Source organism: Sturnira hondurensis, unplaced genomic scaffold (assembly GCF_014824575.4).
Source record: "Sturnira hondurensis isolate 20B ecotype Veracruz unplaced genomic scaffold, ASM1482457v3 Scaffold0015596, whole genome shotgun sequence".
Classification (NCBI taxonomy): Eukaryota; Metazoa; Chordata; class Mammalia; order Chiroptera; family Phyllostomidae; genus Sturnira; species Sturnira hondurensis.
In genome coordinates, this window is record NW_028088227.1 from 21460168 (window position 1) to 21474409 (window position 14242).

The window sequence follows — 14242 nt, forward strand, 5'->3', positions numbered from 1 at the left end:
CACACACACACGTGTACTTGGACTTGGAAAATACCATCCATGAACCTCGCTTGCTACCAGTTTTCTTCCTATGTGCTGAAGGTGGGGTGGAAACAAACTGTGGGGGAGAGGGGCCCACCAAAATAAGTTGTGGAAACACAAATGCGAAAACACAAACGTGTGCACACGTGTAGCCTAGATTCTCATTCTGTCCATTTATGCTAGTTTTCTCATTTTTTAACAACATGCCAATTATAAAAGTACAGTATGGCTGCAAATCTGTAATAACTGAACATGCTTTTAGGAATGAGATAAAAAACAAGGAGAAATGTTGAATCAAACATTGATTTGATTAAATAACAACTGTAAAAAAAAGTCCCAATTGGTTTTTATCTCACTTATCTCTAAATACTATTGTGATTTGTGTGCAATTTCTCTATTTATACAGATCATTAATGCATAAAACATATCCGTTCTCATGTATAGATAGACAAATACCTTGATACAAAAATTGTCTCACCTAATAGGAATTTTTGGATCTTTCCCAAACCAATGTTTATGTGCCTGTAATTAGGGGGTCAGTTTTAAGCCTACGAAGGTGGATGCACACACAGCAAAACACCCTTAGAGGCCAAGAGCGCACCATGGCTTTGCCACAACACGGCGGGGACAGTATGCTAAATGGTTAGATTTAAAAGGTTGCATTGTTGCTTATCCTTTAAATGAATTTTAACTCCATACTACCGCAGAATGAAAACAAAGTTGAGAAACAATTCTTGTCTGCGAATTCCACGTTCGGTTCTATGTTTTAGAGCAGAAAGTTGAGCAAAGAAAATGGCTTGACTCAGCTCATCGGACAGTTTTTGTTTTGTTTGGTGCTGGAATGCTTTGTCTGGTGATCCTGTTAATTCACAGACAAAACAACTGTTCATTCACAGCAAGAAGGTTGAAGAAGCAGAGAACATGTATTGTTTGCCGTGGAAAAGAAAGAAAGCACACCCATTATCTCGCAGAAGGGGTGATAAACAAAGCCACATTCACCTGTCTTCCTTCCCAGCTGCCAGCTCTGGAGGCTTAACCTGTTCCAAACTCCCTCCAGAGAGCTGCTCTCCAGGGTGAGTTTGCAGAGCCACAGACACCTGCTGCAAGCCCCTACCTCATGCAAGGTGCGCTGAAGGTTCGGGAGGGAGAGGGGGCAGAGCCTGTTTTAAGTTCTCTCCTTAAAAAAAAAAAAGAACAGTGCTGGAGCTCATACAATTTCTCCTTTAATATGACAGCTTTAAACTAACAACGGATCTCTGTGCTCTTGTCATAAAGGGAGGTCTAGGACTGATTAGGCAGCTCTCTGCATTGCTCAGGTGGCAAAGAGCAAAGGCTGGATTTGAAGGGAGTTCTGTCTGATACCAAGGCCCACGTTCCCCCTTCAATGCACTTGACCCCAGGGGCTCCCCTATCACGGCATCTTGTACACAACCAGGCACTCAATCAGGATGATCTTTTTCACATTCCTTTTACCACTAACATCTTGAATCCCTCCTCTCCCCCTCTAACCCATCCTTGGGTAACAGGCTGATACTTCTAAAGGTGTTTGGACCAGAAAACACTCACACTAGAAACAATCCCAGAGCTCTTATTTTTATTAAGTTTATTGGGATGACATGGGCTAACAAAATCACATAGGTTCAAATACATTATCTGTACATTGTGTGTTCAGCACCCAAAGTCAGCTCTCCTCCCATCGCCATATATTTACCCCCTCTACCCTTTACTATCTGACTGTCCCCTACCCTCTGGGAACCACCACACTGGTGTCTGTGTCCATGAATTTCAGTTTATATCCCACATATGAGTGAAATCATATGGTTCCTAGCTTTTTCTGTCTGACTTATTTCGCTTGGCATAATACTCTCAAGGTCCCTCCAAGTTGCTGCAAATGGCGGCATTTCCCTTCTCTTCTGGCGGAGGAGCATCCCACCGTGCATAGGGACCACGTCTTCTCTATCCAATCCTCTGTGAAAGGACGCTTCGGTTGTTTCCGCGTGTTGGCCACAGCAAATAATACTGCAGTGGGCGTGGGGGTGCACATATCTTCGTGAATTAGTATTCTCAAATTTTCTCAGGTAGATACCCAGAAGTGGGGTTACTGGGTCACACAGTAACTGTGTTTTTCATTTTCTGAGGAGCCCCCACACTGTTCTCCATAGTGGCTGTGCCGGTTTACATCCCCACCGGCCATGAATGAGACAGAGGTTCCTTTTCCTCCACGGCTTCGCCAGCACTTGTTACTGCCTGTCTTGCTAATGACAGCCATTCTAACAGGTGTGAGGTGGTATCTCATTTTTGACCTGCATTTCCCTAATGGCGAGTGTAGCGGAGCATCTTTTCATGTATTTGTTGGTCATTTGTTTATCTTCTTGGAAGAAGTGTCTGTTCAGGTCCTCTGACCATTTTTCATTGGATTGTTTATTTTGGGGGGGTGTTGAGTTGGATGAGTTTTTTTATATATTTGGGGTATTAATCCCTTACTGGAGCTCTTCCTTACCTCCAGAATCAGACTCCAAATCCCCAGATTTATAATCAAGACCCTCTTACAGCCTCATCCCACCTTTTCACTTTTCTAAGTGCTGTTTTCAATTTCTCTCATTGTATATTTATGTAAGTTCCTCATCAGCCGAGAGTGGCGTTTCCCTGCCATTCAGCAAACATGACACAAAATACGATCCTGAATGCACTAATAAATATTTGGTAAAGGAATAAAGAACTAAAATATACTTTCACTTTTTTCTTTTCCCATCCTAAAGCCCTTAGTTTAAATAAAACGTTTTTTTTTAAAGAAAAGAAAAAAAAACATTTCATTCAAGAGGACAATAAAACCTAAAGATTTTCATTTTTGTCTCTAGGTTTTAATATATGTTTCAAGAGGAATATTACCCTAGTTTTGTTTATATTTTTGAGATGGCTGGTTCCTTTGGTCAATGTTTTGGTACCACAATAGTTCATGAAGGCAAGTGGCCACTTTAGGCTGTCAAATGATGAATAATTTACAGTTATTTTTGAGTTGTTTTCACGATAGCAGCACTTTCTCCATCTCATATAGAACGGAGGAAAGGAGCTGTTTTCTCTCAAAGACCACAGAGGGAAATAATCATCCAGGGAATGTCTGTTGTGGTCATCTATTATTATACACAAACTATCCCAAAACTGAATGGCTTCAAATAATAAACAATTCTCATCACACATAGTGGGTTCGAAATCTGGAAGTGGCTAAACGGAGGGAGCCCGGCTTTTCCAGGAGTGAAGTCAAGATGTCAGCCACTGTCTCATGAGAGTTTGCTGGGCTACAGGACCCACTTCCAAGTGGTTCATCCGCATGCCCATCCATCTCGTACTAACTGTTGGCAGGAGGCTTCCATTCCTCACGCACGCACATCTCCACAGTGCTCCTGAGTGTCCTCGTGACAGGGCAGCTGGCTTCCGCCACAGCACACGTCATGCGAGGCTGAAGCCACATGTCTTTTCTGAATTAGCCTCAAAAGTCACATGCAACATCATTTCTGTAATATCTCACTGGTCATTCATGGCAGCCTGGCAGTGTGAGAGGAGACTACATGCGGCCATGAATCCGAGGAGAGAGGCAAGGATCACTGGAAGCTGTGGAAGCTAGCAACTTCATCATAATGTACAATTTGTCACACTCCTGGGGTGTTGACCAGGCAGTCTTTCTTCTCATGGTGGTGTCAGCGGGGCTACAAATGACAGCATCCCTCCCTTCTGCTTGGGTTTTTCCACACAGCTGTCTTCCCGGAGCACGAAAAGAGAAACTTCTCCAACTTTTTAAGGCTTCGACCCAGAACTGAACCAACGTCACGTCCACGCCCTTCTACTGGTTAAAGCCAGTCTCAGGTTCAACCAAGACTGCAGGGAGGGTGTAATTGCTGGAAGGCTTAACTCATCACCACCCCACGATGGAACCGCTTACCACAGGGGCACGTAGAAAATACTCTAGGATTTGCTGAATGCGTTCAGAAAGCATACTTAGTGATCACTTAGCATGTTGGAGAATGTTTAGTCATGTATATGTTTATTGCTGCACTATTGAGTGATGATCATACCACGTGCATAAGTGGATAAAAATAAATTGAGGGCAAATCTGGACTTTGGGCCAAGATTCTCCCAAGTCTCCCCTAAAAACTTCTTTAGGATCCCACCCATGGGAGGAAACAGTCCCTGCAAAAGGAAACCACAAACCCCTCTGTGGGGACGTTCTCCCAGGGCAGAGAGGGAAGCCGAGCCCCTGTCCACACTGCCGCAACCCCCACGCCAACAGCCCGCCGTCCACAGCAGTGAGTAAACGAATGGCCGCGAGGGCTGGGTCAGAGCTGAGTTTCAGACAAATGCTTTGTTCAACAGTTATTCCCAGAGACACCCTGAGCCTGTAATCCTTTTGCCCCTAGAACCCACGGTAAGCCCTAGTGCTAGCTCAGGCTGCCACGACAAATTCCCGTAGACTGGGTGGCTTAAGCAGCAGAAATGTACGTTCTCAGAAATCTGGAGGCGGGAAGTCTGAGATCAAGGTGCCGGCATGGCCGCGCTCTGGTAAGAGCTCCCTTCTTGTTTGCAGACGGACGGCCTGGCCACTTTCTCTGTGTGTCCTCGCGTTACTTCTTATGTGAGCAGGGAGAGAGAGAAACTCTCTGAAAGCTCTCCGGTGTCTCTTCTTACAGGGGCACCAATCCCACCAGGATTGCCCCAGGAGGGCCCGCCTTCATGACCTCGTCTGGCCCGAAGGCGCCACTTGCAAACACCACCGCATTATAGGTTAGGGCTTCCATGTAAGAACCGGTGGCGGGGGAGGACACATGTTCACAAGCATGTCTTCATACATGTCTGCACGCAGCAGCCTTCACTCCACGCTTGATAAAGAAACAAAAGACAATCCTCCAATGGTGCTGACTGTGCCAATAAAACAGCAAAATATGAAGAAAGGCAAATGTCGGAAGGATGACTGGGTAGAAGGACAGCCGCTATTTCTGGGAAAAGAAGGGGAGGGGATGTACAGGTGCCTGGAATTTGGAGGGTTTGAGATAAAATACAGATTAAACAGATACTTCATTTAAACCTTAAGTGTCAAGCTATCTTCCCAATAAAACTTTATATGGGTTTACAACCAGAAACAAAGGTAAAAGACTCAATTTTTAGTTTTTCTTTCTAACCTTGCCCTTGACTTATGATAGGACGGGAGAAATCATGGGGCCAAAATACAACATTCATAATAATAACAGCAAAGCGATGGCAAGGACTACAAAGTGACTAGATGATCCACTAAAATATTATTTGACACATCCAATTAAGTTAAGCGACAACAGATACAACCGGCAGCTCATAGAGCATCCTTTGAAAAAACAAATTTAACAAGTAAGTTACACTAGTTAGCAAATGGTCAAAATGAGGTCATAATCATTTTGAGGCCATGGTCATGGTCACTGCGTTCAGTGGGTTTTCTTCTATCCTAGGTCCACAGACTGCAAACAGCTGTCTCTCCAACTCAGCCAGCTGCCTCTACCACATCTGTGTTTGGGGCATAAGAGGGACTGAGTGAGCACGCAGAGAAAAAGACGTGCCCCTCACTATTGGGAGGCAAATCACCAGTAAATGGTCAGAAACAGTCATGGTTTCTATGTATATTTTTAACAGGAATTCGCATGATGGTAGATGACTGAATACAGTGAATAAATATCTTCACGGTGCTGAAAAAAATGCTCATCAATCTGGAATTCTATATCTGATTGAGTCACTGTCCAATTAGAACGACAACTTCTGGAAATAACTGAAATGACAGATGTCCAAAAATGAATAAAAATAAATGATACAGGAATAGAGATCTTCTGGTGAAGGGACTGGCTATAAACACAACTCCAGGCAAAGACAGAACTTACAACTATGGGAATTTATGCCACGAGAGCAGATTATGGTATTACAACATTAAGAATATGAAAGTAATATAATTTACAAAACCTGGGAGAAGAAGTAGAAAATTTATGAATATTATCTGTGGCTTTCCTAGTAGGGAATCAATCAATACTGTCTAACATAAAACGTGGAGTTAAAAAAAAGGAATAAAGGAACATAAACATTTTCAACCACATACATCACATTCAATCTTACAAACAAAAACTATTCTTTATTTCTAATTATATATATATATATAAAACAGAATACCAACAGAGTGAGAAGTGGGAGGAGGACCCTAACATATCAGTAAGGAATATTCCACGTAGTTTAGGATGCACCATTTAACAGAAAAGTCAAACATTGTTTAAAAGTTCTGAATAAACACTCCCCCTGCCTTCCTCCGCATGCACACTTTCCCCAAAGCTGGCTCAAGTTCGGGGTACTATAAATTTCCCCAGCTACCTGCTCTCCAACCTGTAAAACTTTTCTAACGCACCGTGTTTCTAGTCCCACTGTGTTGGACTGTGCTCACAGTTCTACTTTGCCCCATGCCACCTTCATCCCTTTTCGGCCAAGAACCCACCTCCCCCACCACATGGCTCAGGCCTTTTTGTCACACAGGCCACACACCCACATGGCCAGTGCAGGCCAGACCCAGTACTTGTGCCAAAGGCAGACATGTGACCAGAAGCAGGACCAACCAGAATCCCTCCTTGGAGTTACACCGCATGTTGACATAAAGCAGTTGGGGAGCTGGGCTAGGATGACACACTCCCAGAGCTGCCGGCTGCCGCCCCTCCTGGACTCTTAGAGGAAGGCCATCTCAGCAGGAGGCGACCCCAAGGGTGAAGGAACTAGCAGAAAATGAGAGAGACCCCAACAGAGGAATTCCAGGAGGCACGGAGTCTTAGTTCCACCATCCGAGGAACCCTTTCTGGGCATCTTCATTAAAACTCTATACACTAACTACCACACACTGGGGTAGGAAATACTCTCTGTGCAAAAAGATGTTCAGTGGGTTTCCATCAGCTGGCAGACAGTGGATAATTAACCCACCCTCATTATTTCCCCATCTTTTTCTTTCCTTTCCTTTTCTCTCCTCTCCTTTGCCAAGACTCAGCCAATCACTTCTCCACTGGACCCCATTTCTCTTCAGATACTAGAGCCTAGTTTTCTTCTGATGGGCCTCTGGGTTTCCCACAATGAAGTTTCAGCTTCCCTTAGCTTAAGTTCCTTCCCTTTAAAAAACAAGACACAACATAAAGCAAAGTCTTTCCCTCTTCCTTGAATTGTCCTCAAATTCTTGGCTTCTGGGTCTTTCCTCAAAGAATCCACAGATATCTTCACTACCCATTCACGCATTCCTCCTGCAATCCACAGCAATTTGACTTCGACTCCATTGAAATGGCTATCCCAAAGATCAACAATGACCTTTTATTTGCCTAATTAGAAGAACAGGTCCAAAACTGAGAAAGGAACAACAAAAGTTTACTGGGTACCCCGGCAGTAAAATCGGGTGTTGTCTTCCAGGAAAAGAGTGTCCTATTCTACAGGGTGTGTTCCTCTGATTGCTGGGCTGGGCTGTTTTACAGCTCTGTGACGGTGCACACTGTAGGGAGAGATGGCAGTGTCCGTGTTTCCTGTCCCGTGCAACAGAAATCAGGTGAGTGTTTGTAGCTCTGCGAGTGAAGCTTGTTGGGAAAGACTTTCTATCTCTCCAAGTCAAACTGGACCAGTTTTAACATCTAACAAGATACCTCCTTAATTAACAAGCTGAATAAAATCTCTGATGTGTGTTCATTTGGCAAGAGAGTCCTGACTTTGCCTTGTCAATAGCTATCCCTCCACCATGTTCGATGTGCGTCACATCTGAGCTCTCATCACCTCCCCCATTTACAAATCAACCTGGCTTGACTTCCAGCACACAGCATCTCCTAGGTCTGGTCCCAGGTCTCTAGCCACGGCTCCTCCTCCATGGGTGGCGTTCTTTCTCTCTATTCCCCTAAACCGCTGTGATTACCCCAGGTTCCTCCCCAGGATTCCACCTGAGAAGTATCATGAGGGCATAATGAAAGCACGCATTAACAAGGTGGCTGACATTTGGTTAAGGCTCAACAAAAAGTATTAGCATCGCCTTCACCTTGGCCATCACTGCCACTGTCAGTCATCAGAGTGCTGAAATTACTTCACAAACCTTTCCCTCCCTTTAGATCCCCCTTTAGGAGCAGGGCCTGTGTTCAGAGCATCTTTGGCACCCAGAGAGATATGTGAGAGGAAGAGGAAAGCACTGGATTCCAGATAGGCAGTCACATAATCATTTTGCATTAAAATATTTTTAATGAAAGATGTATTAAAAAGGACCCACACAAGCCTGACTCCCAGCCACCTGGGGGACAGGGGGTCTCTTCACTTTCACTGTCCCACTTGTCGGATCATGACATCCAAAGACCCCTACAGCCCAGAGCCATGAGCGCAGTTCAATGACAATATAGTATAATGGAAACATATGCCCATGTCATTTTAAATTCCATAGTAGTCACGGTAAAAAGTAAAATGGAAAAGGTGAAATTCATTTTAATAACATAGATATTTATAATTTGGTAACATAGACACATAATGTTTTAACAATATACACAAAATATTTCAAAATGAAATCAATGTGAATCATTAATGTGGCACTTTAACTTTCTTTTCATGCCCATTTTTGCAATACGGCACCTAATGTACAGGTGCAGCACCCACCAGGGTGTCCCACGCACGTGTGGCTGGTGGCTACTGCACAGCACAGGGTGGGGGCTGTGGCAGGGTGGCCCCAGTAGGAATGAGAAACAGGTATGGGGACAGAGTGACAAAGCAGGAGGGCGACTTTCTCTTTTCGAAACGTAAATCTGTAGTTATGCTCTTTCTTTAAAAATAAAGTACCTTCAGTGACTTTGTGTTGTTATGGAATAAAGACCAAATTCATTATAAGGGCTAATAAGACATGATGTTCTGGCCCTTTCTTAATTTCTCCCATCTACTGAGTATCTAATGACCATCTTAAGACTGGCCTGTATGTATCACTTTATAAGATCTCTGTGGGTGGTGAGCTGAGCAAGGCAGATAACACCAGAATTACAACGCAAAGGAGAAACAACCAGAGCAGCTCACTTTCCTTCCCTCTCACCCAATGGTCACTCATGACCTGGCAAAGTGTGGGGCTGGGAAGGACCACTCGGTGGCTTAGCCCCGGGACAAACAATGGACGAAAAGAGGAAGTGAAGCTGCCCAGGCATTAGTGGGATCTCTAAGTGGAGCAGGAGTCAGGGTCATTCTCAGGGTCAAGAAGAGCAATTTTTATAGAATCATCACACAAATGCAAAAACATCTGATTATTCATAACAAAGGGAGGAAAAACTTAAATACAAACTATGATACACACGTCAAAAGAGCCATTCAAGAGAACGGATGATGTAGCCAATGTCATTAACTAAATTTGAGTTCTAGCCTTCCTTTAAAAATTTTGATTTAATATTCAGGATGCACAATTTGTATTTATATCCAGAAAAATGAAGTGGTGTCAAAGACCTGGAAGCATGCTCATGCGGAGTTTCAATTGGCCAAAATCATATTATGCATGACGTTATACTAGAGGGAACTCCTCGGGAGAAAGTGAGAGTTATTTCCAAAGAGTGTTTCAGAAATGTCCTAAAGGGGCAAAAGTGAGTTAATTGTCACTCCCTAATTAATAAAGAAGCAGGCAGAATGTTTTTAAGAAGAGATATAAATATCACTTAGTTATACTAGTTATTTCTACTTAAATATAAAGAATTACCTTTTCACATCACAATTCATATTCCTTCAAGATAAAAATTACCTGATATGGAATAAACTGTCATAATGTATTTATACCAAAAATAGTTCTGTTCTTGCTAATTCTCAAAAAATGAAAGTTGATATTTAGAGACTCTCTCTTTTTTAAAATTGATTTAGAAAGAGAGAGAGAGAAAGAGACAAGGATTTATTGTTCCATTTATTTATGCATTCATTGATTCTTACATATGCCCTGACCAGGAATTGAACCCACAACCTTGGCACTTCGGGACAACTCTAACCAACTGAGTTACTTGGCAAGGGCCTAGAGATTGTTTTTTTCCTAGAATGCTACCTTAAAATTATATATACCTATGTGTGTGGGTATATATATACTAATGTGTGTGTCTGTGTATCTATATCTGTATCTATCTATACATATGTATCATATATAATTCATTACATAGTCATTTTGGATCCAAGAAGGCTAAAAGAAATTTTCTAGTACATAAAAGATCATAACAACAAAAAACACTGCCAGGGTATCTTCTGTATTATATGAAGGGTAAGAGACTTTGCTTTTCCAAAGTGTGTAGAATTAATTCCTTTAAATGTGCTTAAAACACAAATAACCATATATCCTAGTGTCTACTAAGTGTCTACTGAGTGAGGAATGAAAGGCCTGGGACTCCGGTTATTTTAAACTGAATTAATAAGGAAGGAATACACAGTAACAAAAAGGAAGCTGAGAAGAGTTACAGCAGGGATGAAAGTTAAGTCAAAAAAGCAAAGAGCAAAACAGTGCTTACTGTACCCTACCCTTGTGATTAAAGAAAATAAAAAACCCCAAATATTCTGTGTTGCAAGAAGGATAAATCGAGAACCATGAAACTGTTTAGAGGACAGGTGACAAATGGCATTTCCGAGTTTAATTTTTTACAGGTTCAATGTCTTCACGGTGAGAACACTCTATATTCTCGAAAGGGAAAACTAATAAGGAGGGAAAACAACACACACAAAAATAAAGGAACTAAATGTATCCAACTGGTAACATAAATAGAGAAATTTAATTCTACTTTCTTTTGCCCACAATACAGCTGTAGTAAGATATATTCTGAAGAGAAAAGGTCGTGCCAAGATGTCTGAAATCTTAGTTCGTTCAATAACGGTCATGATATTATAGAATTTTTAAACACATTTATGTATATGGTAGAGTAAAGCAAGTAAATATCATTAATGGTGTGGTGAACCATTAGGAACAAAGACTTTTCTTCGTAAGACATACAATGCAAACACGTAAGTTAAAAAATGAATCAAGGCACGTGGCCCAGCGTGGCCACCGCAGGGTCTCACCTCTTGGCAGTACTGCAGTATGCCCTCCTTGGTGCCAATGCACGTCTTGGTCCCCGAAGGATCTGGCTCCCACTTCCCATTCTGCACATTCATGTGCATGTTCAGTTTGCCACAAAACATGGCGACCTGGGGTTCTGCAAGCAGGCCAGCATTGCCATCAGTGGGCACCTGAAAAGACAGGGCTCAGTTAGTTCCAGCAATCCGCAGTTCTGGGCAGAGGCTGGCGGAAGGGCTGTCAAGCGGCTACGGAACTAGGAAACGATAGCGAAAACAGATCTCTTCTTGTCGGTTCTCAGCCGCGCGTTAGCCCCGCCCACCGCACGCCTTGCAGTTAATTATTATGTATGCTACATACACCTCCAACCACCTGCAATACAGTGCTTATTGGGGTTTTTTGCATGGAAAAGAGAAATTAGTAATATTAAGAGAAATCTGTTCACAGTAAAGATTACACATTCCCCCATGACAGACTTTGGGGTGCCTCCTGAAAGGTTCTGACAATAAAATAAGCTGCTTCTCTGAAATAAATACATTCACTCTAGAGGAAACCAGAGCCTCACAATAACCTCCAGTTGACTCACACAAAGAACAACGCCGGGTCCCGACCCCCAGGTCTGGGAGCCATGCTGTGTGTCACCTGCCAGAGCTGAAGGCACAGTGTCGGTGGGCATCATCAGTTAGGGAGTGACTACATTCTAATTTTCTGAACAAACTGCTATTTTGTTTTTTTTTCCTACCATGCCCAGACGTGACTGTGTTGGCAGTTCGCCTGTGTCCCCCCACGAAACTGGTTATCGCGGTCTCAGATATCCAGAGTCGGTTAGGGGTGCTGGGGTCCCACCTCCCCAACCACAGTGCGGGGAGTCAAAAAGGTCTCCGCCAGAACCCAGCGCAGCGCCCACCTACTGTGCTGTGAGCTCTCCGTAGTTCTCAGCTATTCTGGCTACAGGCAATATACCATTTCAGGGAAGGAATCGGGGAAAGGGTGCCCTTCAGTACTTCCAAACCCTTCTGTGCACATGTATTACCTTCGTGTAAATATTTTTAAAAGGGAAAATGGGAGAATGAAACTATCTGTCCTACTTCACTTAATGGGTTCACATAGAAAGAAGAAAAATTAGTAACAGATGAAAATTAAACCAACAGGAGCAAAAGTGTTCTTTGAAACCAAGGAATCGAAAGACACGTCCAACAAAATAATTCCTCCCTTGTTAACTGCAGCTGCTGAGGAGGTAGGTATGTGCCATCAAGGCCAGGGAGGGTTAACTACCAGCAGAAGCCTTTCCCGCAGCAAAGAGCTGGGTGATTCTATAATAACTTGTATCATTTCTAAAAATTGTTCACAGGAGGAAAAAAACCCTGAAATTGCACGGAGAGATTGCAGTTAAAGAAAACGGCTTCCTGACATTTCTTCCCACAGAAATGTAAAAATAGAGCAAACATCTGTCCGTTCTAGTCATCCTCATTCGTATTTTGTCCAAGCACAGCCGAGGCTTTACGTCCTTTAAAAAATATCTGGCCCTGAACCCAGCTGAGTCCTATCACTGACCTGAGTGCAAAACCTCTTGGCAAAATCTTTAAAACCCTATTCCAGGGAACATTTGCTGCATTTGCAGTTCTGCTTTGTCAGGCATATTCAGTTAATGAAGCCTGTGCCCCTACGTTGCCAGATGCGGCAAACAGCAGCGAGGCCACAGTTTCGGATCGTGGGCAGGAGGAGCTGGGACCTCAGCTCCCCAGTTTGGGCCCCTCGCCACCTCCCTCAATTTCTAAGCCAGAAACTGAGAGGCTCGTTCTCCAACACATGCAAAGAAGCAGCCTAAGCGGAATGCTCTATAAACTTCAGTTTCAACAGCTTTCCTGAGGGAGTAAGAGAGAATCCATGGCCTTGATCCTAGAAATCGGAGCACCAATTCTGTCCACCTTATTGAAATAAGTAGTAAGATAACAACATTGCAAGAAAGTCAAATAACAATCAGATAACAGGAGGTAAGGTCCTAAATTCAATGCTACGGAGGATAGGAAATATATTTACAATATACAAAATATGTACATTTTATTTATTTACATATGACACATGGGCCTTGCCCTCAAGGAATTTACACTCCAGCATGGAATCGCCACTGTGGTCCCTATGGTGTTTTATTCTGCTCAGACTCATTCCTGTCCCAAAGATTTCCAGTCTAACAAAGCCTTGGTGCCTTATCCCTAATGGAGCAGAGAGATCAACGATCTTTTATTACAGCTGGCAATTATTTTGTTAACTGAATTCCCCCCTTTCTACCTCAGAATTTCAATACCTTGAATTCTGTACAATCTGTTCACTACAGTTTCTACCTCCTTGTCATTTCAAAGCCTCCCCTGGCTAAGGAACACCCAACTGTCCTAAGAACAAAGCCACAGGTCTGTGGACCACAGAAGAAGAGTTAGTCAAGTTACAGAGAACATCTTGACTCCAGTTATGTTTCAGCCCCAGGCCCTTGACAGCAGAATGACCCTATGGACCACACCCTCACACAATCAGACAGAGCAATGTCCTGGCTGTTCTGAGGACCTGACACAAAGATCAACTGCTCCCTCCCCAGGCCCCAGCCAATCGGTAGAGTCCTGGACCCAAATCCCTTAACCACCATGATTAATGATTTGCCCCTATATAATCCAACTCCTGGAAGCCATCAGGGAGCCAGGTCTTTGAGTCACAGCTTACCTGTGAATCTAGGATTGGGGCCACGTCCTCGACTAAGAAACCCTTACTTTTTGGGCTGCAAACTCCTCCTGTCCAAGTTTGATTGGGCTCTGATGCACACAGGCAAACAGACCCCCTTAGTCTGGAACAATACTACTAAAGAACATCTTTAGCTGCCTCATGCTCTTCATTTTTACCCGTGGGAGTTCAGACTAACAAATACATGTTTCAGTTCCTCTGGGGTTTCCGACAAGATGGGATCTAACATTAACTTTAAAAAATAAATGTATGGAGAACGGTAATCATGAACCTGCCTGACTTTCTTAAAGTGGAGACTGTTCAATAGTTCAAACTTTGATTCTTCAATAATTAGGGCAAATCATTACACTAGAAATTTAAAAATGGACCACGTGGCCCTGGCTGGTGTGGATCCGTGGATTGAGCGCTGGCCTGCAAACCGAGAGGCTGCCGGTTTGATTC

At 43.3% G+C, this 14242-nt stretch overlaps 1 protein-coding gene across 6 annotated transcripts in view; it reads right to left on the reverse strand.

Annotated features, from left to right (window-relative positions):
- Window positions 1-14242, reverse strand: part of APP (amyloid beta precursor protein) — a 237348-nt gene that overhangs the window by 171902 nt on the left and 51204 nt on the right. For all 6 annotated transcript variants that reach the window (XM_037065134.1, XM_037065133.1, XM_037065131.1 and 3 more), the window contains exon 2: window positions 11077-11244. In XM_037065134.1, coding sequence (XP_036921029.1) covers window positions 11077-11244 — 168 coding nt within the window. The remainder of the gene's footprint in view (window positions 1-11076; window positions 11245-14242) is intronic.